Source organism: Oncorhynchus clarkii, chromosome 9 (assembly GCF_045791955.1).
Source record: "Oncorhynchus clarkii lewisi isolate Uvic-CL-2024 chromosome 9, UVic_Ocla_1.0, whole genome shotgun sequence".
Lineage (NCBI taxonomy): Eukaryota > Metazoa > Chordata > Actinopteri > Salmoniformes > Salmonidae > Oncorhynchus > Oncorhynchus clarkii.
In genome coordinates this window covers 8,852,761-8,880,020 of record NC_092155.1, presented here as the reverse complement: position 1 = coordinate 8,880,020, position 27,260 = coordinate 8,852,761, and the positions used below count along the sequence as shown (strand labels likewise).

Below are 27,260 nucleotides of genomic sequence, written 5' to 3'. Positions count from 1 at the left end.
CAAACACAAATATTACCAGATCAAAAACAACAATGGTACAACCAGATCATCAACAACAACAATGGTACACCCAGATCATCAACAACAACAACGGTACAACCAGATCATCAACAACAACAACGGTACACCCAGATCATCAACAACAACAATGGTACACCCAGATCATCAACAACAACAACGGTACAACCAGATCATCAACAACAACAAAGGTACAACCAGATCATCAACAACAACAACGGTACAACCAGATCATCAACAACAACAACAGTACAACCAGATCATCAACAACAACAACGGTACAATCAGATCATCAACAACAACAACGGTATAACCAGATCATCAACAACGGTACAACCAGATCATCAACAACAACAACGGTACAACCAGATCATCAACAACAACAACGGTACAACCAGATCAACAACAACAACAACGGTACAACCAGATCATCAACAACAACAATGGTACACCCAGATCATCAACAACAACAACGGTACACCCAGATCATCAACAACAACAACGGTACAACCAGATCATCAACAACAACAATGGTACAACCAGATCATCAACAACAACAACGGTACAACCAGATCATCAACAACAACAACGGTACAACCAGATCAACAACAACAACAACGGTACAACCAGATCATCAACAACGGTACAACCAGATCATCAACAACAACAACGGTACAACCAGATCATCAACAACAACAACGGTACAACCAGATCATCAACAACAACAACGGTACACCCAGATCATCAACAACAACAACGGTACAACCAGATCATCAACAACAACAACGGTACACCCAGATCATCAACAACAACAACGGTACAACCAGATCATCAACAACAACAACGGTACAACCAGATCATCAACAACAACAATGGTACACCCAGATCATCAACAACAACAACGGTACAACCAGATCATCAACAACAACAACGGTACAACCAGATCATCAACAACAACAATGGTACAACCAGATCATCAACAACAACAACGGTACAACCAGATCATCAACAACAACAACGGTACACCCAGATCATCAACAACAACAACGGTACACCCAGATCATCAACAACAACAACGGTACACCCAGATCATCAACAACAACAACGGTGCAACCAGATCAACAACAACGGTACAACCAGATCATCAACAACAACAACGGTACACCCAGATCATCAACAACAACAACGGTACACCCAGATCATCAACAACAACAACGGTACACCCAGATCATCAACAACAACAATGGTACACCCAGATCATCAACAACATCAATGGTACACCCAGATCATCAACAACAACAACGGTACAACCAGATCATCAACAACAACAACGGTACAACCAGATCATCAACAACAACAACGGTACAACCAGATCATCAACAACAACAACGGTACAACCAGATCATCAACAACAACAACGGTACAACCAGATCATCAACAACAACAACGGTACAACCAGATCATCAACAACAACAACGGTACAACCAGATCAACAACAACAACACAACCAGATCAACAACAACAACAACGGTACAACCAGATCAACAACAACAACAATGGTACACCCAGATCATCAACAACAACAACGGTACACCCAGATCATCATCAACAACAACGGTACACCCAGATCATCATCAACAACAACGGTACACCCAGATCATCAACAACAACAACGGTACAACCAGATCATCAACAACAACAACGGTACAACCAGATCATCAACAACAACAACGGTACAACCAGATCATCAACAACAACAATGGTACACCCAGATCATCAACAACAACAACGGTACAACCAGATCATCAACAACAACAACGGTACACCCAGATCATCAACAACAACAACGGTACAACCAGATCATCAACAACAACAACGGTACAACCAGATCATCAACAACAACAATGGTACACCCAGATCATCAACAACAACAACGGTACAACCAGATCATCAACAACAACAACGGTACAACCAGATCATCAACAACAACAACGGTACAACCAGATCATCAACAACAACAACGGTACACCCAGATCATCAACAACAACAACGGTACACCCAGATCATCAACAACAACAACGGTACACCCAGATCATCAACAACAACAACGGTGCAACCAGATCAACAACAACGGTACACCCAGATCATCAACAACAACAACGGTACACCCAGATCATCAACAACAACAACGGTACACCCAGATCATCAACAACAACAATGGTACACCCAGATCATCAACAACAACAACGGTATAACCAGATCATCAACAACAACAACGGTACACCCAGATCATCAACAACAACAACGGTACACCCAGATCATCAACAACAACAATGGTACACCCAGATCATCAACAACAACAACGGTACACCCAGATCATCAACAACAACAACGGTACACCCAGATCATCAACAACAACAACGGTACACCCAGATCATCAACAACAACAACGGTACACCCAGATCATCAACAACAACAACGGTACACCCAGATCATCAACAACAACAACGGTACACCCAGATCATCAACAACAACAACGGTACACCCAGATCATCAACAACAACAACGGTATAACCAGATCATCAACAACGGTACACCCAGATCATCAACAACAACAACGGTACACCCAGATCATCAACAACAACAACGGTATAACCAGATCATCAACAACAACAACGGTACACCCAGATCATCAACAACAACAACGGTACACCCAGATCATCAACAACAACAACGGTACACCCAGATCATCAACAACAACAACGGTACACCCAGATCATCAACAACAACAACGGTGCAACCAGATCATCAACAACAACAACGGTGCAACCAGATCATCAACAACAACAACGGTATAACCAGATCATCAACAACAACAGTACAACCAGATCATCAACAACAACAATGGTGCAACCAGATCAACAACAACAATGGCGCAACCAGATCAACAACAACGGTACACCCAGATCATCAACAACAACAACGGTATAACCAGATCATCAACAACAACAACGGTATAACCAGATCATCAACAACAACAACGGTATAACCAGATCATCAACAACAACGGTACAACCAGATCATCAACAACAACAATGGTGCAACCAGATCATCAACAACAACAATGGTGCAACCAGATCAACAACAACGGTACACCCAGATCATCAACAACAACAACGGTACAACCAGATCAACAACAACAACAACGGTATAACCAGATCATCATCAACAACAACGGTACAACCAGATCATCAACAACAACAACGGTACAACCAGATCATCAACAACAACGGTATAACCAGATTATCAACAACAACAACGGTATAACCAGATCATCATCAACAACGGTATAACCAGATCATCAACAACAACAGTATAACCAGATCATCAACAACAACAACGGTATAACCAGATCATCAACAACAACAACGGTATAACCAGATCATCAACAACAACAACGGTACACCCAGATCATCAACAACAACAACGGTACAACCAGATCAACAACAACAACAACGGTATAACCAGATCAACAACAACAACAACGGTATAACCAGATCATCATCAACAACAACGGTATAACCAGATCATCAACAACAACAACGGTATAACCAGATCATCAACAACAACGGTATAACCAGATCATCATCAACAACAACGGTATAACCAGATCATCAACAACAACAGTATAACCAGATCATCAACAACAACAACGGTATAACCAGATCATCAACAACAACAACGGTATAACCAGATCATCAACAACAACAACAACGGTACACCCAGATCATCAACAACAACAACAACGGTATAACCAGATCATCAACAACAACAACAACGGTGCAACCAGATCAACAACAACAACAACGGTATAACCAGATCAACAACAACAACAACGGTATAACCAGATCAACAACAACAACAACGGTACAACCAGATCAACAACAACAACGGTATAACCAAATCAACAACAACAACAATGGTATAACCAGATCAACAACAACAACAACAACGGTATAACCAAATCAACAACAACAACAACAACAACGGTACAACCAGATCAACAACAACAACAACGGTATAACCAAATCAACAACAACAACAACGGTATAACCAGATCAACAACAACAACAACAACGGTATAACCAAATCAACAACAACAACAACGGTATAACCAGATCAACAACAACAACAACAACGGTATAACCAAATCAACAACAACAACAACGGTATAACCAGATCAGCAACAACAACAACAACGCTATAACCAAATCAACAACAACAACAACGGTATAACCAGATCAGCAACAACAACAACAACGCTATAACCAAATCAACAACAACAACAACGGTATAACCAGATCAGCAACAACAACAACAACGCTATAACCAAATCAACAACAACAACAACGGTATAACCAGATCAGCAACAACAACAACAACGCTATAACCAAATCAACAACAACAACAACGGTATAACCAGATCAGCAACAACAACGCTATAACCAAATCAACAACAACAACAACGGTATAACCAGATCAGCAACAACAACAACAACGCTATAACCAAATCAACAACAACAACAACGGTATAACCAGATCAGCAACAACAACAACAACGCTATAACCAAATCAACAACATTTCAAAAAGGACAGCAGGGCACCTTTAATCCTTAAAAGTAGAAGACAGCTTGCGATTGCATCAGACCAGGAAGTGATCCCATCAGAATAACTGACTAGGTACATTGTGAGTAATACAGTTGTTATGATAGCTGATATGTGGTCAGAGTTCTGGTACAAATGTCATCATCTAGGTGGTGGACGAGGCCAGTTTCCTCCTTACTATGCAAGTGCTTTGAGGGATGGAAAAGCTCTCCGATGAATCCAATCAATTATTATTAGAAATGATCAGAAAACAGTATGTTACAAATCAAATCAAATCTTATTGGTCACATGGTTAGCAGATGTTATTGGTCACATGGTTAGCAGATGTTATTGGTCACATGGTTAGCAGATGTTATTGGTCACATGGTTAGCAGATGTTATTGGTCACATGGTTAGCAGATGTTATTGGTCACATACACATGGTCAGCAGATGTTATTGGTCACATACACATGTTTAGCAGATGTTATTGGTCACATGGTTAGCAGATGTTATTGGTCACATGGTTAGCATATGTTATTGGTCACATGGTTAGCAGATGTTATTGGTCACATACACATGGTTAGCAGATGTTATTGCAGGTGTAGTGAAATGTTTGTATTTCTAGCTCCAACAGTGCGGTAATATCTAACAAATCACAACAATACACACGCATCTAAAGTCAAAAGAATGGAATTAAGAAATATATAAATATTAGGATGAGAATTCTCTCACAGAATAACTTCAGGTCCTGAAAGGTGTCATGAAAGGTGTCCTACAGAATAACTTCAGGTCATGAAAGGTGTCCTACAGAATAACTTCAGGTCCTGAAAGGTGTCCTACAGAATAACTTCAGGTCCTGAAAGGTGTCCTACAGAATAACTTCAGGTCCTGAAAGGTGTCCTACAGAATAACTTCAGGTCCTGAAAGGTGTCCTATAGAATAACTTCAGGTCCTGAAAGGTGTCCTACAGAATAACTTCAGGTCCTGAAAGGTGTCCTATAGAATAACTTCAGGTAATTAAAGGTGTCCTACAGAATAACTTCAGGTCCTGAAAGGTGTCCTACAGAATAACTTAAGGTCATGAAAGGTGTCCTATAGAATAACTTCAGGTAATGAAAGGTGTCCTACAGAATAACTTTAGGTCATGAAAGGTGTCCTATAGAATAACTTCAGGTAATGAAAGGTGTCCTACAGAATAACTTCAGGTCATGAAAGGTGTCCTACAGAATAACTTCAGGTCATGAAAGGTGTCCTACAGAATAACTTCAGGTCATGAAAGGTGTACTACAGAATAACTTCAGGTCATGACAGGTGTCCTACAGAATAACTTCAGGTCATGAAAGGTGTCCTACAGAATAACTTCAGGTCATGAAAGGTGTCCTACAGAATAACTTCAGGTCATGAAAGGTGTGCTGAAAGGTGTCATGAAAGGTGTCCTACAGAATGAAAGGTGTCCTACAGAATAACTTCAGGTCATGAAAGGTGTGCTGAAAGGTGTCATGAAAGGTGTCCTACAGAATAACTTCAGGTCATGAAAGGTGTCCTACAGAATAACTTCAGGTCATGAAAGGTGTCCTACAGAATGAAAGGTGTCCTACAGAATAACTTCAGGTCATGAAAGGTGTGCTGAAAGGTGTCATGAAAGGTGTCCTACAGAATAATTTCAGGTCATGAAAGGTGTCCTACAGAATAACTTCAGGTCATGAAAGGTGTCCTACAGAATAACTTCAGGTCATGAAAGGTGTCCTACAGAATAACTTCAGGTCCTGAAAGGTGTCCTACAGAATAACTTCAGGTCCTGAAAGGTGTCCTACAGAATAACTTCAGGTCCTGAAAGGTGTCCTACAGAATAACTTCAGGTCCTGAAAGGTGTCCTACAGAATAACTTCAGGTCCTGAAAGGTGTCCTACAGAATAACTTCAGGTCCTGAAAGGTGTCCTACAGAATAACTTCAGGTCATGAAAGGTGTGCTGAAAGGTGTCCTGAAAGGTGTCCTACAGAATAACTTCAGGTCATGAAAGGTGTGCTGAAAGGTGTCATGAAAGGTGTCCTACAGAATAACTTCAGGTCATGAAAGGTGTCCTACAGAATAACTTCAGGTCATGAAAGGTGTCCTACAGAATAACTTCAGGTCATGAAAGGTGTCCTACAGAATAACTTCAGGTCCTGAAAGGTGTCCTACAGAATAACTTCAGGTCCTGAAAGGTGTCCTACAGAATAACTTCAGGTCCTGAAAGGTGTCCTACAGAATAACTTCAGGTCATGAAAGGTGTCCTACAGAATAACTTCAGGTCATGAAAGGTGTCCTACAGAATAACTTCAGGTCCTGAAAGGTGTCCTACAGAATAACTTCAGGTCATGAAAGGTGTCCTACAGAATAACTTCAGGTCATGAAAGGTGTCCCACAGAATAACTTCAGGTCCTGAAAGGTGTCCTACAGAATAACTTCAGGTCATGAAAGGTGTCATGAAAGGTGTCCTACAGAATAACTTCAGGTCATGAAAGGTGTCCTACAGAATAACTTCAGGTCCTGAAAGGTGTCCTACAGAATAACTTCAGGTCCTGAAAGGTGTCCTACAGAATAACTTCAGGTCCTGAAAGGTGTCCTACAGAATAACTTCAGGTCCTGAAAGGTGTCCTACAGAATAACTTCAGGTCCTGAAAGGTGTCCTACAGAATAACTTCAGGTCATGAAAGGTGTCCTATAGAATAACTTCAGGTCATGAAAGGTGTCCTACAGAATAACTTCAGGTCCTGAAAGGTGTCCTACAGAATAACTTCAGGTCCTGAAAGGTGTCCTACAGAATAACTTCAGGTCATGACAGGTGTCCTACAGAATAACTTCAGGTCATGAAAGGTGTCCTACAGAATAACTTCAAGTCATGAAAGGTGTCCTACAGAATAACTTCAAGTCATGAAAGGTGTCCTACAGAATAACTTCAGGTCATGAAAGGTGTGCTGAAAGGTGTCCTGAAAGGTGTCCTACAGAATAACTTCAGGTCATGAAAGGTGTCCTACAGAATAACTTCAGGTCCTGAAAGGTGTCCTACAGAATAACTTCAAGTCATGAAAGGTGTCCTACAGAATAACTTCAGGTCCTGAAAGGTGTCCTACAGAATAACTTCAAGTCATGAAAGGTGTCCTACAGAATAACTTCAAGTCATGAAAGGTTTCCTACAGAATAACTTCAGGTCATGAAAGGTGTGCTGAAAGGTGTCCTGAAAGGTGTCCTACAGAATAACTTCAGGTCATGAAAGGTGTGCTGAAAGGTGTCATGAAAGGTGTCCTACAGAATAACTTCAGGTCATGAAAGGTGTCCTACAGAATAACTTCAGGTCATGAAAGGTGTCCTACAGAATAACTTCAGGTCATGAAAGGTGTCCTACAGAATAACTTCAGGTCCTGAAAGGTGTCCTACAGAATAACTTCAGGTCCTGAAAGGTGTCCTACAGAATAACTTCAGGTCCTGAAAGGTGTCCTACAGAATAACTTCAGGTCATGAAAGGTGTCCTACAGAATAACTTCAGGTCCTGAAAGGTGTCCTACAGAATAACTTCAGGTCATGAAAGGTGTCATGAAAGGTGTCCTACAGAATAACTTCAGGTCATGAAAGGTGTCCTACAGAATAACTTCAGGTCCTGAAAGGTGTCCTACAGAATAACTTCAGGTCCTGAAAGGTGTCCTACAGAATAACTTCAGGTCATGAAAGGTGTCCTATAGAATAACTTCAGGTCATGAAAGGTGTCCTACAGAATAACTTCAGGTCCTGAAAGGTGTCCTACAGAATAACTTCAGGTCCTGAAAGGTGTAATACAGAATAACTTCAGGTCATGACAGGTGTCCTACAGAATAACTTCAGGTCATGAAAGGTGTCCTACAGAATAACTTCAGGTCATGAAAGGTGTCCTACAGAATAACTTCAGGTCATGAAAGGTGTCCTACAGAATAACTTCAGGTCCTGAAAGGTGTCCTACAGAATAACTTCAGGTCATGAAAGGTGTCCTACAGAATAACTTCAGGTCATGAAAGGTGTCCTACAGAATAACTTCAGGTCATGAAAGGTGTCCTACAGAATAACTTCAGGTCATGAAAGGTGTGCTCTAACAGTGGGTTTAAATTGGAAGAACCATCTTACCTAGCACAGATGTCCTTGAGGTTTTTCAGTTGAGCCGGCTGGCATTCCTGGGCCGTCTCCTCTAGTTTCCGAGACAGCTGGAGCACATAGATGGAGGGCTGAGAGAGTGTGACCACTCGTAGGTGTGCGTGTGTGTACCTCTTGTAGGTGTGTGTGTGTGTGTGTACCTCTTGTAGGTGTGTGTGTGTGCCTCTTGTAGGTGTGTGTGTGTGCCTCTTGTAGGTGTGTGTGTGTGTGTGTGTGTGTACCTCTTGTAGGTGTGTGTGTGTGTGTACCTCTTGTAGGTGTGTGTGTGTGTGTGTACCTCTTGTAGGTGTGTGTGTGTGTGTGTACCTCTTGTAGGTGTGTGTGTGTGTGTGTGTACCTCTTGTAGGTGTGTGTGTGTGTGTGTGTGTACCTCTTGTAGGTGTGTGTGTGTGTGTGTACCTCTTGTAGGTGTGTGTGTGTGTGTGTTTACCTCTTGTAGGTGTGTGTGTGTGCCTCTTGTAGGTGTGTGTGTGTGTACCTCTTGTAGGTGTGTGTGTGTGTGTGTACCTCTTGTAGGTGTGTGTGTGTGTGTACCTCTTGTAGGTGTGTGTGTGTGTGTACCTCTTGTAGGTGTGTGTGTGTGTTTACCTCTTGTAGGTGTGTGTGTGTGCCTCTTGTAGGTGTGTGTGTGTGTGTACCTCTTGTAGGTGTGTGTGTGTGTGTGTACCTCTTGTAGGTGTGTGTGTGTGTGCACCTCTTGTAGGTGTGTGTGTGTGTGTGTACCTCTTGTAGGTGTGTGTGTGTGTGTGTGTACCTCTTGTAGGTGTGTGTGTGTGTGTGTACCTCTTGTAGGTGTGTGTGTGTGTACCTCTTGTAGGTGTGTGTGTGTGTGTGTACCTCTTGTAGGTGTGTGTGTGTGCCTCTTGTAGGTGTGTGTGTGTGTGTACCTCTTGTAGGTGTGTGTGTGTGTACCTCTTGTAGGTGTGTGTGTGTGTGTACCTCTTGTAGGTGTGTGTGTGTGTGTACCTCTTGTAGGTGTGTGTGTGTGTGTACCTCTTGTAGGTGTGTGTGTGTGTGTGTGTACCTCTTGTAGGTGTGTGTGTGTGCCTCTTGTAGGTGTGTGTGTGTGTACCTCTTGTAGGTGTGTGTGTGTGTGTACCTCTTGTAGGTGTGTGTGTGTGTGTGTACCTCTTGTAGGTGTGTGTGTGTGCCTCTTGTAGGTGTGTGTGTGTGTGTGTACCTCTTGTAGGTGTGTGTGTGTGTACCTCTTGTAGGTGTGTGTGTGTGTGTACCTCTTGTAGGTGTGTGTGTGTGTGTGTACCTCTTGTAGGTGTGTGTGTGTGTGTACCTCTTGTAGGTGTGTGTGTGTGTACCTCTTGTAGGTGTGTGTGTCTCTTCTTTCTCTCCAGTGAGTGTTGTTCTTGTCGTAGTTTGAGAAGCTCCTCCATCTGCCACTCCCTGAGCTGCACTGTCTGTTTCTGTAGCTCTGCCTCCAACGCTGTCAGCTGCCTCTGCACCGGCTCTGCTGACTCCCTGACACACACACACACACACACACACACACACACACTGTATTCTCCACCATGTCTCTGTCTTTTATCACTAGGAACCAACTCCCAGGTCTCTAGATACTTGCTGTAGTTCTGAATAGACAGGGCTGTACTCACTAGGAACCAACTCCCAGGTCTCTAGATACTTGCTGTACTTCTGAATAGACAGGGCTGTACTCACTAGGAACCAACTCCCAGGTCTCTAGATACTTGCTGTAGTTCTGAATAGACAGGGCTGTACTCACTAGGAACCAACTCCCAGGTCTCTAGATACTTGCTGTAGTTCTGAATAGACAGGGCTGTATTCACTAGGAACCAAACGGAACCAAACGGTCGGGGACCGACCTAAAATTTGTCCAATAGAAACTCTCTGCAAAATGTTTTCTATTTGGAATAAACATTTTTTGTTTGTTTTTGCAAAACGATTTGCTACAATGTCTAGCCAATGAATACAGCCCTGAGTTAATGGATAGTTTGGAATGTCTCCCCCTCCTCTTCATCACCCATCCTGCCCCTCTTCATTCCTCAATCCTGCCCCTCTTCATCCCCCATCCTGCCCCTCTTCATCCCCCATCCTGCCCCTCTTCATCCCTCCATCCTGCCCCTCTTCATCCCCCATCCTGCCCCTCTTCATCCCCCATCCTGCCCCTCTTCATCCCCCATCCTGCCCCTCTTCATCCCTCCATCTTACTTCTTCTTCATGCTGGATTTCAGGTGTTTCTCCATCTGACTGCGTTGTTTCTGTGTGTCAGAGTGGAGCTGGCTAAAGCGACTCTTCTGTTCCTTACTCAGGGACCATACCTGTTAACACACACACACACACACACACACGTGTAAATGTTCGATAATCACAAGCCGTATTTATTACCGATTAGTAAATATATTATTGTTGTTCGTTGGTAAGATCTCTGCCAGTTACTATTTCCAATGAGAGACGGGGGTGAGAGTGACTCAGTCTAACCTTCTTCAGGTGTTTCTTACGGAGCTCTTGGAGTTCTTTACACTGTTTGTTAAACAGCTTCAGATATGACCTCTGCTGTTTCAGCTCTTCAATAGACTGAGCCTGGAGATCTGAGAGAGGGGGAGAGACATAGGGGAAGAGGGAGAGAAATGGGGGAAGGGGGAGAGAAAGGGGGGGAGAGGGAGAGAAAGGGGGGAAGGGGGAGAGAGAGAGGAAGAGAGAGAGAAACAGTGGAATTATCTGATCGATTTGGCCTCCCACCACATGATGGCGATAGTGAGTTCAGTGGTGTAATGTAACGTAGATGAGTGGAACGGGGAGAACTTACTTGTCAGGACTATTGCAATAAGATCCTCTTTCTGGCCTGAAACATGGAGACAGGGACATGACATGACTGGTATGTTCATCACACAGCACGGTAATTGGTATGTATATCACACAGCACGGTAACTGGTATGTTCATCACACAGCACGGTAACTAGTATGTATATCACAGCACGGTAACTAGTATGTATATCACACAGCACGGTAACTAGTATGTTCATCACACAGCACGGTAACTAGTATGTTCATCACACAGCACGGTAACTAGTATGTATATCACACAGCACGGTAACTAGTATGTATATCACACAGCACGGTAACTAGTATGTATATCACACAGCACGGTAACTAGTATGTATATCACACAGCACGGTAACTAGTATGTATATCACACAGCACGGTAATTGGTATGTATATCACACAGCACGGTAACATGACTGGTATGTATATCACACAGCACAGTAACTAGTATGTATATCACACAGCACGGTAACTAGTATGTATATCACACAGCACGGTAACTAGTATGTATATCACACAGCACGGTAACTAGTATGTATATCACACAGCACGGTAACTAGTATGTATATCACACAGCACAGTAACTAGTATGTATATCACACAGCACGGTAACATGACTGGTATGTATATCACACAGCACGGTAACTAGTATGTATATCACACAGCACGGTAACTAGTATGTATATCACACAGCACGGTAACTAGTATGTATATCACACAGCACGGTAACTAGTATGTATATCACACAGCACGGTAACTGGTATGTATATCACACAGCACGGTAACTGGTATGTATATCACACAGCACGGTAACTAGTATGTATATCACACAGCACGGTAACATGACTGGTATGTATATCACACAGCACGGTAACTAGTATGTATATCACACAGCACGGTAACTAGTATGTATATCACACAGCACGGTAACTAGTATGTATATCACACAGCACGGTAACATGACTGGTATGTATATCACACAGCACGGTAACTAGTATGTATATCACAGGACGGTAACTAGTATGTATATCACAGCACGGTAACTAGTATGTATATCACACAGCACGGTAACTAGTATGTATATCACACAGCACGGTAACTGGTATGTATATCACACAGCACGGTAACTAGTATGTATATCACACAGCACGGTAATTGGTATGTATATCACACAGCACGGTAACTGGTATGTATATCACAGGACGGTAACTAGTATGTATATCACACAGCACGGTAACTAGTATGTATATCACACAGCACGGTAACTAGTATGTTCATCACACAGCACGGTAACTAGTATGTTCATCACACAGCACGGTAACTAGTATGTATATCACACAGCACGGTAACTAGTATGTATATCACACAGCACAGTAACTAGTATGTATATCACACAGCACGGTAACTAGTATGTATATCACACAGCACGGTAACTAGTATGTATATCACACAGCACGGTAATTGGTATGTATATCACACAGCACGGTAACATGACTGGTATGTATATCACACAGCACGGTAACTAGTAGGTATATCACACAGCACGGTAACTAGTATGTATATCACACAGCACGGTAACTAGTATGTATATCACACAGCACGGTAACTAGTATGTATATCACACAGCACGGTAACTGGTATGTATATCACACAGCACGGTAACTGGTATGTATATCACACAGCACGGTAACTAGTATGTATATCACACAGCACGGTAACTAGTATGTATATCACACAGCACGGTAACTGGTATGTATATCACACAGCACGGTAACTAGTATGTATATCACACAGCACGGTAACATGACTGGTATGTATATCACACAGCACGGTAACTAGTATGTCTATCACAGGACGGTAACTAGTATGTATATCACAGCACGGTAACTAGTATGTATATCACACAGCACGGTAACTAGTATGTATATCACACAGCACGGTAACATGACTAGTATGTATATCACACAGCACGGTAACTAGTATGTATATCACAGCACGGTAACTGGTATGTATATCACACAGCACGGTAACTGGTATGTATATCACACAGCACGGTAACTGGTATGTATATCACACAGCACAGTAACTAGTATGTATATCACACAGCACGGTAACTAGTATGTATATCACACAGCACGGTAACTGGTATGTATATCACACAGCACGGTAACTAGTATGTATATCACACAGCACGGTAACTAGTATGTATATCACACAGCACGGTAACTAGTATGTATATCACACAGCACGGTAACTAGTACGTATATCACACAGCACGGTAACTGGTATGTATATCACACAGCACGGTAACTAGTATGTATATCACACAGCACGGTAACTAGTATGTATATCACACAGCACGGTAACTGGTATGTATATCACACAGCACGGTAACTAGTATGTATATCACACAGCACGGTAACATGACTGGTATGTATATCACACAGCACGGTAACTAGTATGTATATCACAGCACGGTAACTAGTATGTATATCACACAGCACGGTAACTAGTATGTATATCACACAGCACGGTAACTAGTATGTATATCACAGCACGGTAACTGGTATGTATATCACACAGCACGGTAACTGGTACGTATATCACACAGCACGGTAACTGGTATGTATATCACACAGCACAGTAACTAGTATGTATATCACACAGCACGGTAACTAGTATGTATATCACACAGCACGGTAACTGGTATCTATATCACACAGCACGGTAACTGGTATGTATATCACACAGCACGGTAACTGGTATGTATATCACACAGCACGGTAACTAGTATGTATATCACACAGCACGGTAACTGGTATGTATATCACACAGCACGGTAACTGGTATGTATATCACACAGCACGGTAACTAGTATGTATATCACACAGCACGGTAACTAGTATGTATATCACACAGCACGGTAACTAGTATGTATATCACACAGCACGGTAACTGGTATGTATATCACACAGCACGGTAACTGGTATGTATATCACACAGCACGGTAACTAGTATGTATATCACACAGCACGGTAACTAGTATGTATATCACACAGCACGGTAACTAGTATGTATATCACACAGCACGGTAAGGGGAAATAATTGTGAGGGGAAATAATGTCTGAAGAGACAGCATTGAATTGAAGTGGCTGGTGGGCGGAGACCTAAGTGGGCGGAGACCTAGGTGGGCGGAGACCTAGGTGGGCGGAGACCTAGCAAAACGTGCTCATCGTAATTGCTGGAATGGAATCAATGGAACGGTATCCGTCTGATGGGGTTGATACCTATCCGTCCTCGTAACGCCTCCTCCCACCAGCCTCCTCTGTAACAACGTAGCCCTACCTGGACCAGGTGAGCTGGTGAGGTCAACGATGTCATCGACGGGGGCGGGGACGGGATGGAGGGGGGAGGGGATCTTCACAAGAGGGGCGTCACCTTCCAAATCCGGCCCTCCCTCCTTTGGCTGCTCAAAAACACTCTACACACACACACACGGTAAACCAGGACAACATAACCTAAGCATTATAATGGATGGTGGTCTAGCCTTATTCCTAGACCGCTTACTTGATAAGGAAACCAAACATTTTTGGAAATCTAGGTGACCTCTAACTTGTAACTTAGGTAGTGGGGGCTGGTGTTCATAGTTCATAGTAATGGTTGTGAATGGACAGATTTCATCAGTCTCCTCCTCTTACTGCTGGCCTTCATGAAAGCAGCTAGCTGTCTCTCTCTGCCTGTCAGTGTGTGATGCGTCTGTGTCCTCACCTCACTGTTGTCCTCCATTAGAGACGCCAGCTGTCTGTCTCTCTGGACCAGGAGACTGTAATGTTTCATGGGGTTGGTCAATGCTTCTGCATACTCTGTAACACACGTTTCATGAGGTTGGTCAATGCTTCTGCATACTCTGTAACACACAAGGAGCAATGTGCCTGGTACACACACACACATTTGTAGTTGCATTTAAGTGCAGGAAATGATGTCATCAAAGTAATTTCCTTAGTAGGTGACGTCAGAGTTCTCCCAGTAAAAATGTAGCATTTTCCATAACTGGGGCGTATTCATTACATTTTCCAACGGAAACCGCTAACGGATCACCGTGTCATTACCAAACGGAGAGGGACCAACCTGAACTTTTCCAATAGAAACCGCTAACTGATCACCGTGTCATTACCAAACCGAATGACAACGGAGAGGGACCAACCTGAACTTTTCCAATAGAAACCGCTAACTGATCACCGTGTCATTACCAAACCGAATGACAACGGAGAGGGACCAACCTGAACTTTTCCAATAGAAACCGCTAACTGATCACCGTGTCATTACCAAACGGAATGACAACGGAGAGGGACCAACCTGAACTTTTCCAATAGAAACCGCTAACGGATCACCGTGTCATTACCAAACCGAATGACAACGGAGAGGGACCAACCTGAACTTTTCCAATAGAAACCGCTAACTGATCACCGTGTCATTACCAAACCGAATGACAACGGAGAGGGACCAACCTGAACTTTTCCAATAGAAACCGCTAACGGATCACAGTGTCATTACCAAACCGAATGACAACGGAGAGGGACCAACCTGAACTTTTCCAATAGAAACCGCTAACGGATCACCGTGTCATTACCAAACCGAATGACAACGGAGAGGGACCAACCTGAACTTTTCCAATAGAAACCGCTAACTGATCACCGTGTCATTACCAAACCGAATGACAACGGAGAGGGACCAACCTGAACTTTTCCAATAGAAACTCTCTCCGTCCCAAAACGTTCTGTAACAGAAAATATTTTTTTGCAACCAAATCGTCGTAATGAATACATCCTTGGTGTTAATCCCAGGGGATTATAGGTAGTGGGGTCCCAGGAGGTTATGGGTAGTGCGGTCTCTGGAGGTTATGGATAGTGCGGTCTCAGGAGGTTATGGGTAGTGCGGTCTCAGGAGGTTATGGATAGTGCGGTCTCAGGAGGTTATGGATAGTGCGGTCTCAGGAGGTTATGGATAGTGCGGTCTCAGGAGGTTATGGATAGTGCGGTCTCAGGAGGTTATGGATATCAGGAGGTTATGGATAGTGCGGTCTCAGGAGGTTATGGATAGTGCGGTCTCAGGAGGTTATGGATAGTGCGGTCTCAGGAGGTTATGGATATCAGGAGGTTATGGATAGTGCGGTCTCAGGAGGTTATGGATAGTGCGGTCTCAGGAGGTTATGGATAGTGCGGTCTCAGGAGGCTTATGGATAGTGCGGTCTCAGGAGGTTATGGATAGTGCGGTCTCAGGAGGTTATGGATAGTGCGGTCTCAGGAGGTTATGGATAGTGCGGTCTCAGGAGGTTATGGATAGTGCGGTCTCAGGAGGTTATGGATAGTGCGGTCTCAGGAGGTTATGGATAGTGCGGTCTCAGGAGGTTATGGATAGTGCGGTCTCAGGAGGTTATGGATAGTGCGGTCTCAGGAGGTTATGGATAGTGCGGTCTCAGGAGGTTATGGATAGTGCGGTCTCAGGAGGTTATGGATAGTGCGGTCTCAGGAGGTTATGGATAGTGCGGTCTCAGGAGGTTATGGATAGTGCGGTCTCAGGAGGTTATGGATAGTGCGGTCTCAGGAGGTTATGGATAGTGCGGTCTCAGGAGGTTATGGATAGTGCGGCTCAGGAGGTTATGGATAGTGCGGCTCAGGAGGTTATGGATAGTGCGGTCTCAGGAGGTTATGGATAGTGGGGTCTCAGGAGGTTATGGATAGTGGGGTCTCAGGAAGTTATGGATAGTGGGGTCTCAGGAGGTTATGGATAGTGGGGTCTCAGGAGGTTATGGATAGTGGGGTCTCAGGAGGTTATGGATAGTGGGGTCTCAGGAGGTTATGGATAGTGGGGTCTCAGGAGGTTATGGATAGTGGGGTCTCAGGAGGTTATGGATAGTGTAGTTTCACCCTGGTGTCCTTTAAGAATGTAGTCCTAAAGGGTTATGTCCTAAAGGGTTACCCAGGGTTATGGGTAGTTTAGTCCTAGAGGGTTATGGGTAGTTTAGTCCTAGAGGGTTATGGGTAGTTTAGTCCTAGAGGGTTATGGGTAGTTTAGTCCTAGAGGGTTATGGGTAGTTTCATCCTAGAGGGTTATGGGTAGTTTAGTCCTAGGGGGTTATGGGTAGTTTCATCCTAGAGGGTTATGGGTAGTTTAGTCCTAGAGGGTTATGGGTAGTTTAGTCCTAGAGGGTTATGGGTAGTTTCATCCTAGAGGGTTATGGGTAGTTTAGTCCTAGGGGGTTATGGGTAGTTTAGTCCTAGAGGGTTATGGGTAGTTTAGTCCTAGAGGGTTATGGGTAGTTTAGTCCTAAAGGGTTATGGGTAGTTTAGTCCTAGAGGGTTATGGGTAGTTTCATCCTAGAGGGTTATGGGTAGTTTAGTCCTAGGGGGTTACGGGTAGTTTAGTCCTAGAGGGTTATGGGTAGTTTAGTCCTAGAGGGTTATGGGTAGTTTAGTCCTAGGGGGTTATGGGTAGTTTAGTCCTAGAGGGTTATGGGTAGTTTAGTCCTAGGGGGTTATGGGAAGTTTAGTCCTAGGGGGTTATGGGTAGTTTAGTCCTAGAGGGTTATGGGTAGTTTAGTCCTAGAGGGTTATGGGTAGTTTAGTCCTGGAGGGTTATGGTTAGGTTAGTCCTAAAGGGTTATGGGTGGTGTATTTCTTACCCTGGTGTTCATTAGGAACGTAGTCTTGAGCCTCGGTGTAGACCAGGAGGGAGGGTAGCATCAGAGGTTGATTCATCTCGTTCTTCAGGCTGATGTAGTGGTAACCTACACACACACACACACACACACACACAATTTTAAAAAACACACACGTTCAAAGATCCCAAGAAAACAACAGATCTCATAGTATAGGTGATTCACCATTATGATAATAGATTGAGGAGGACCGAGCACGCCCGCTTTCTCATCAACAGGTTGAGAGCTGCAAGTTCCTCGGCGTCCACATCGCCAACAAACTAACATGGTCCCAAACACACCAAGACAGTTGTGAAGAGGGCACGACAAAACCTATTCCCCCTCAGGGGACTGAAAAGATTTGGCATGGGTCCTCAGATCCTCAAAAAGTTTTACAGCTGCACCATCGAGAGCCTCCTGACGGGTTGCATCACTGCCTGGTATGGCAACAGCTCGGCCTCCGATGGCAAGGCACTACAGAGGGTAGTGCGTACGGACCAGTACATCACCGGGGCCAAGCTTCCTGCCATTCAGGACCTCTATACCAGGCGGTGTCAGAGGAAGGCCCTAAAAATGGCAAGGACTCCAGCCACCATAGTCATGGACTGTTCTCTCTGCTTCCGCGCGGCAAGCGGTACCTTAGCGCCAAGTCTAGGTCCAAGAGGCTTCTCAACAGCTTCTATCCCCAAGCCATAAGACTCCTGAACATCCAATCAAATGGCTACCCAGACTATTTGCATTGCCCCCCACCAACCACCACGCTGCTGCTACTCTCTGTTATTATCTATGCATAGCCACTTTAATAACTCTACCTACATGTACATAATTACCTCGACACCGGTGCCCCCGCACATTGACTCTGCACAGGTACCCTCTGTCTATAGCCTCCACATTGCCTCTGTACCATAATACCCTGTATATAGCCTCCACATTGACTCTGTACCGTAACACCCTGTATATAGCCTCCACATTGACTCTGTACCGGTACCCCCTGTATATAGTCTCCACATTGACTCTTTACCGTAACACCCTGTATATAGCCTCCACATTGACTCTGTACCGTAACACCCTGTATATAGCCTCCACATTGACTCTTTACCGTAATACCCCGTCTATAGCCCCCACATGGACTCTTTACCGTAATACCCTGTCTATAGCCTCCACATGGACTCTGTACCGGTACCCCCTGTCTATAGCCTCCACATTGACCCTGTACCGGTACCCCCTGTATATAGTCTCCACATTGACTCTGAACTGGTACCACCTGTATATAGCCTCCACATTGACTCTGTACCGGTACCCCCTGTCTATAGCCTCCACATGGACTCTGTACCGGTACCCCCTGTCTATAGCCTCCACATTGACTCTGTACCGGTACCCCCTGTATATAGCCTCCACATGGACTCTGTACCGGTACCCCCTGTCTATAGCCTCCACATTGACTCTGTACCGGTACCCCTGTATATAGCCTCCACATTGACTCTGTACCGGTACCCCTGTATATAGCCTCCACATTGACTCTGTACCGGTACCCCTGTATATAGCCTCCACATTGACTCTGTACCGGTACCCCCTGTATATAGCCTCCACATGGACTCTGTACCGGTACCCCCTGTCTATAGCCTCCACATTGACTCTGTACCTGTACCCCCTGTATATAGCCTCCACATGGACTCTGAACTGGTACCCCCTGTATATAGCCTCCACATGGACTCTGTACCGGTACCCCCTGTATATAGCCTCCACATGGACTCTGTACCGGTACCCCCTGTATATAGCCTCCACATGGACTCTGTACTGGTACCCCCTGTATATAGCCTCCACATGGACTCTGAACTGGTACCCCCTGTATATAGCCTCCACATGGACTCTGTACTGGTACTCCCTGTATATAGTCTCCACATTGACTCTGAACCGGTACCCCCTGTATATAGCCTCCACATTGACTCTGTACTGGTACTCCCTGTATATAGCCTCCACATTGACTCTGTACTGGTACCCCCTGTATATAGTCTCCACATTGACTCGGTCGGTACCAGTACCCCCCTGTATATAGCCTCCACATTGACTGGGTACCGGTACCCCCTGTATATAGCCTCCACATGGACTCTGAACTGGTACCCCCTGTATATAGCCTCCACATGGACTCTGAACTGGTACCCCCTGTATATAGCCTCCACATGGACTCTGAACTGGTACCCCCTGTATATAGCCTCCACATTGACTCTGTACCAGTACCCCCTGTATATAGCCTCCACATGGACTCTGTACCTGTACCCCCTGTATAAAGCCTCCACATTGACTGGGTACCGGTACCCCCTGTATATAGCCTCCAAATTGACTCTGTACCAGTACCCCCTGTATATAGCCTCCACATTGACTCTGTACCAGTACCCCCTGTATATAGCCTCCACATTGACTCTGTACCAGTACCCCCTGTATATAGCCTCCACATTGACTCTGTACCAGTACCCCCTGTATATAGCCTCCACATTGACTCTGTACCAGTACCCCCTGTATATAGCCTCCACATTGACTCTGTACCGGTACCCCCTGTATATAGCCTCCACATTGACTGGGTACCGGTACCCCCTGTATATAGCCTCCACATTGACTCTGTACCGGTACCCTCTGTCTATAGCCTCCACATTGCCTCTGTACCGTAATACCCTGTATATAGCCTCCACATTGACTCTGTACCGTAACACCCTGTATATAGCCTCCACATTGACTCTGTACCGGTACCCCCTGTATATAGTCTCCACATTGACTCTTTACCGTAACAGCCTGTATATAGCCTCCACATTGACTCTGTACCGTAACACCCTGTATACAGCCTCCACATTGACTCTTTACCGTAATACCCCGTCTATAGCCCCCACATGGACTCTTTACCGTAATACCCTGTCTATAGCCTCCACATGGACTCTGTACCGGTACCCCCTGTCTATAGCCTCCACATTGACCCTGTACCGGTACCCCCTGTATATAGTCTCCACATTGACTCTGAACTGGTACCACCTGTATATAGCCTCCACATTGACTCTGAACCGGTACCCCCTGTCTATAGCCTCCACATTGACTCTGTACCGGTACCCCCTGTATATAGCCTCCACATGGACTCTGTACCGGTACCCCCTGTCTATAGCCTCCACATTGACTCTGTACCGGTACCCCTGTATATAGCCTCCACATTGACTCTGTACCGGTACCCCTGTATATAGCCTCCACATTGACTATGTACCGGTACCCCTGTATATAGCCTCCACATTGACTCTGTACCGGTACCCCCTGTATATAGCCTCCACATGGACTCTGTACCGGTACCCCCTGTCTATAGCCTCCACATTGACTCTGTACCTGTACCCCCTGTATATAGCCTCCACATGGACTCTGAACTGGTACCCCCTGTATATAGCCTCCACATGGACTCTGTACCGGTACCCCCTGTATATAGCCTCCACATGGACTCTGTACCGGTACCCCCTGTACATAGCCTCCACATGGACTCTGTACTGGTACCCCCTGTATATAGCCTCCACATGGACTCTGAACTGGTACCCCTGTATATAGCCTCCACATGGACTCTGTACTGGTACCCCCTGTATATAGTCTCCACATTGACTCTGTACTGGTACCCCCTGTATATAGCCTCCACATTGACTCTGTACTGGTACTCCCTGTATATAGTCTCCACATTGACTCTGAACCGGTACCCCCTGTATATAGCCTCCACATTGACTCTGTACTGGTACTCCCTGTATATAGCCTCCACATTGACTCTGTACTGGTACCCCCTGTATATAGTCTCCACATTGACTCGGTCGGTACCAGTACCCCCCTGTATATAGCCTCCACATTGACTGGGTACCGGTACCCCCTGTATATAGCCTCCACATGGACTCTGAACTGGTACCCCCTGTATATAGCCTCCACATGGACTCTGAACTGGTACCCCCTGTATATAGCCTCCACATGGACTCTGAACTGGTACCCCCTGTATATAGCCTCCACATTGACTCTGTACCAGTACCCCCTGTATATAGCCTCCACATGGACTCTGTACCTGTACCCCCTGTATAAAGCCTCCACATTGACTGGGTACCGGTACCCCCTGTATATAGCCTCCAAATTGACTCTGTACCAGTACCCCCTGTATATAGCCTCCACATTGACTCTGTACCAGTACCCCCTGTATATAGCCTCCACATTGACTCTGTACCAGTACCCCCTGTATATAGCCTCCACATTGACTCTGTACCAGTACCCCCTGTATATAGCCTCCACATGGACTCTGTACCGGTACCCCCTGTATATATCCTCCACATTGACTGGGTACCGGTACCCCCTGTATATAGCCTCCACATTGACTCTGTACCAGTACCCCCTGTATATAGCCTCCACATGGACTCTGTACCAGTACCCCCTGTATATAGCCTCCACATTGACTCTGTACCAGTACCCCCTGTATATAGCCTCCACATTGACTCTGTACCGGTACCCCCTGTATATAGCCTCCACATTGACTCTGTACCGGTACCCCCTGTATATATCCTCCACATTGACTCTGTACCGGTACCCCCTGTATATAGCCTCCACATTGACTCTGTACCACTACCACCTGTATATAGCCTCCACATGGACTCTGTACCAGTACCCCCTGTATATAGCCTCCACATTGACTCTGTACCAGTACCCCCTGTATATATCCTCCACATTGACTCTGTACCAGTACCCCCTGTATATAGCCTCCACATTGACTCTGTACCAGTACCCCCTGTATATAGCCTCCACATTGACTCTGTACTGGTACCCCCTGTATATAGCCTCCACATTGACTCTGTACCGGTACCCCCTGTATATATCCTCCACATTGACTCTGTACCGGTACCCCCTGTATAAAGCCTCCACATGGACTCTGAACTGGTACCACCTGTATATAGCCTCCACACTGACTCTGTACCGGTACCCCCTGTATATAGCCTCCACATGGACTCTGTACCGGTACCCCCTGTATATAGCCTCCACATGGACTCTGTACCGGTACCCCCTGTATATAGTCTCCACATTGACTATGTACCAGTACCCCCCTGTATATAGCCTCTACATTGACTCTGAACCGGTACCCCCTGTATATAGCCTCTACAATGACTCTGAACCGGTACCCCCTGTATATAGCCTCTACATTGACTCTGAACCGGTACCCCCTGTATATAGCCTCCACATTGACTCTGTACCGTAATACCCTGTATATAGCCTCCACATTGACTCTGTACCGTAATACCCTGTATATAGCCTCCACATTGACTCTGTACTGGTACCCCCTGTATAAAGCCTCCACATGGACTCTGAACTGGTACCACCTGTATATAGCCTCCACACTGACTCTGTACCGGTACCCCCTGTATATAGTCTCCACATTGTCTCTGTACCGGTACCCCCTGTATATAGCCTCCACATTAACTCTGTACCAGTACCCCCCTGTATATAGCCTCCACATTAACTCTGTACCAGTACCCCCTGTATATAGCCTCCACATTGACTATGTACCGTAATACCCTGTATATAGCCTCCACATTGACTCTGTACCGTAATACCCTGTATACAGCCTCCACATTGACCCTGTACCAGTACCCCTGTATAAAGCCTCCACATTAACTCTGTACCAGTACCCCCTGTATAAAGCCTCCACATGGACTCTGTACCAGTACCCCCTGTATAAAGCCTCCACATGGACTCTGTACCAGTACCCCCTGTATAAAGCCTCCACATTGACTCTGTACCGGTACCCCCTGTATATAGCCTCCACATTGACTCTGTACCGGTACCCCCTGTATATAGCCTCCACATTGACTCTGTACCGTAATACCCTGTATAAAGTCTCCACATTGACTCTGTACCGTAATACCCTGTATATAGCCTCCACATTAACTCTGTACCGTAATACCCTGTATATAGCCTCCACATTGACTCTGTACCGTAATACCCTGTATATAGCCTCCACATTGACTCTGTACCGTAATACCCTGTATTTAGTCTCCACATTGACTCTGTACCGTAATACCCTGTATATAGCCTCCACATTGACTCTGTACCGTAATACCCTGTATATAGCCTCCACATTGACTCTGTACCGTAATACCCTGTATATAGCCTCCACATTGACTCTGTACCGTAATACCCTGTATATAGCCTCCACATTGACTCTGTACCGTAATACCCTGTATATAGCCTCCACATTGACTCTGTACCGTAATACCCTGTATATAGCCTCCACATTGACTCTGTACCGTAATACCCTGTATATAGCCTCCACATTGACTCTGTACCGTAACACCCTGTATATAGCCTCCACAGTGACTCTGTACCGTAATACCCTGTATATAGCCTCCACATTGACTCTGTACCGTAATACCCTGTATATAGCCTCCACATTGACTCTGTACCGTAATACCCTGTATATAGCCTCCACATTGACTCTGTACCGTAATACCCTGTATATAGCCTCCACATTGACTCTGTACCGTAATACCCTGTATATAGCCTCCACATTGACTCTGTACCGTAATACCCTGTATATATTCTCCACATTGACTCTGTACCGTAATACCCTGTATATAGCCTCCACATTGACTCTGTACCGTAATACCCTGTATACAGCCTCCACATTGACTCTGTACCGTAATACCCTGTATATAGCCTCCACATTGACTCTGTACCGTAATACCCTGTATATAGCCTCCACATTGACTCTGTACCGTAATACCCTGTATATAGCCTCCACATTGACTCTGTACCGTAATACCCTGTATATAGCCTCCACATTGACTCTGTACCGTAATACCCTGTATAAAGCCCCGCTATTGTTATTTCCTGCTGCTCTTTAATCATTTGTTATTCTTAGCAATTACTTTTTTAAGGCATTTTCTCAAAACTGCATTGTTGGTTAAGGGCTTGTAAGTAAGCATTTCACTGTAAGGTCTACTACACCTGTTATAGTCGGCGCATGTGACAAATACAATTTGATTTTAAAACAAAATATTGCAAATTAATCCCCATGGTAACAGATTACAATAAGTCTGAATGCCTGAATCCAGCAAACCATACTCAGTACTGACCGGGGCGGATAGTTGACACAGGACAGATCCGATGTCCCAGGAACTTCCCATTCTCCTCAAACACAGCAATCCTCAAAGAGGCCAAGGTGGGGAGGACCACCTAGAGAAGAGGAGGGAAGTAGAGAGATTATCAGGACAATCCTCAGAGACACCAGGGTGGAGAGGACCCCCTAGAGAGGACCACCCAGAGAGGACCACCCAGAGAGGACCACCCAGAGAGGACCACCTAGAGAGGACCACCTAGAGAGGACCACCTAGAGAGGACCACCTAGAGAGGAGTAGAGGACCACCTAGAGAGGACCACCTAGAGAGGACCACCTAGAGAGGAGGAGAGGACCACCTAGAGAGGACCACCTAGAGAGGAGGAGAGGACCACCTAGAGAGGACCACCTAGAGAGGAGGAGAGGACCACCTAGAGAGGACCACCTAGAGAGGAGGAGAGGACCACCTAGAGAGGAGGAGAGGACCACCTAGAGAGGACCACCTAGAGAGGAGGAGAGGACCACCTAGAGAGGAGGAGAGGACCACCTAGAGAGGACCACCTAGAGGAGGAGAGAAATTATTTGTTGTTTTATCACAATGCAGGGCTAACAAATGAGCCCTATTGAAATGAATGGAATTGGAAGTAGATGGACATTCCCGGCATTATGGGCGATTTTACGTTGTTGTGTCTTTGTGTTTCTGCGAGTGTGTGTTCGGTTCGTGAGTTTGCACTCATGCGTGTGTTGAGGCTGTGTTAACGTTACCTTGTTGAAGACAAATGTCTCGTCATCCCAGACAGGGTCCAGGCTGTTCCCATTGGATGTCCTGGTGCGATACTTCCTCTTTGTGTCGGCAGGAAGTCCAAACATGTCCACTTCCACGTACACGCCCACTTTCTTATCGGTCAGGAACTGACCCGAGATCACCTGGAGATGGAGGGATGGGGAGAAGATGGTCACACACACACACAGAGACACACACACACACAGAGACACACACACACACACACAGAGACACACACACACACAGAGACACACACACACACAGAGACACAAACACACACACACACACACACACACAGAGACACACACACACAGACACACACACACACACAAGACACACACAGACACACACACACACACAGACACACACACAGAGAGACACACACACAGAGAGACACACACACAGAGACACACACACACAGAGAGACACACACACAGAGACACACACACATAGAGACACACACACACACAGAGACACACACACACAGAGACACACACACACAGAGACACACACACACAGAGACACACACACACACACAGAGACACACACACAGAGACACACACACAGAGACACACACACAGAGACACACACACACACACACACACACACACTCACCCTGATCTTCACGGTGTTGGCTACGATGCCGTCCACAATGTTCTCAGTGAAGGGGTCAAAGTGTTTGTCTGTCCTTCTCATGAACTCTGGTTTCAGCAGGTAGCCACTGTGGCCATTATACTCAAATACTCCCATGTTCAACTGCATGGGCAGGTCTAAGAGAGAGGGGGAGGAGAGAGGAGAGAGGGGAGAGGCAGAATTAGGCCGATACCCGCTAATTATCAAAATTCAGAAAAGAGCCGTTAAATTCTATAACCACCTAAAAGGAAGCGATTCCCAAACCTTCCATAACAAAGCCATCACCTACAGAGAGATGAACCTGGAGAAGAGTCCCCTAAGCAAGCTGGTCCTGGTGCTCTGTTCACAAACACAAACACACCCTACAGAGCCCCAGGACAGCAGCACAATTAGACCAAACCATGAGAAAACAAAAAGATAATTACT

The 27,260-nt window shown here is 45.2% G+C and overlaps 1 protein-coding gene across 2 annotated transcripts in view; it reads right to left on the bottom strand.

Annotated features, from left to right (window-relative positions):
- LOC139415807 (1-phosphatidylinositol 4,5-bisphosphate phosphodiesterase beta-3-like) overlaps window positions 1-27,260 on the bottom strand; it is a 108,561-nt gene that overhangs the window by 2,680 nt on the left and 78,621 nt on the right. The window contains exons 19-29 of one of the 2 annotated variants that reach the window (XM_071163914.1): window positions 26,817-26,971; window positions 26,183-26,344; window positions 25,437-25,536; window positions 18,304-18,408; window positions 15,390-15,484; window positions 14,967-15,102; window positions 11,605-11,640; window positions 11,277-11,386; window positions 11,007-11,116; window positions 10,139-10,298; window positions 8,799-8,875 (exon numbers count right to left, since the gene is read on the bottom strand). In XM_071163914.1, coding sequence (XP_071020015.1) covers window positions 8,799-8,875; window positions 10,139-10,298; window positions 11,007-11,116; window positions 11,277-11,386; window positions 11,605-11,640; window positions 14,967-15,102; window positions 15,390-15,484; window positions 18,304-18,408; window positions 25,437-25,536; window positions 26,183-26,344; window positions 26,817-26,971 — 1,246 coding nt within the window. The remainder of the gene's footprint in view (window positions 1-8,798; window positions 8,876-10,138; window positions 10,299-11,006; window positions 11,117-11,276; window positions 11,387-11,604; window positions 11,641-14,966; window positions 15,103-15,389; window positions 15,485-18,303; window positions 18,409-25,436; window positions 25,537-26,182; window positions 26,345-26,816; window positions 26,972-27,260) is intronic. The other variant, XR_011635020.1, reaches the window with a different exon arrangement.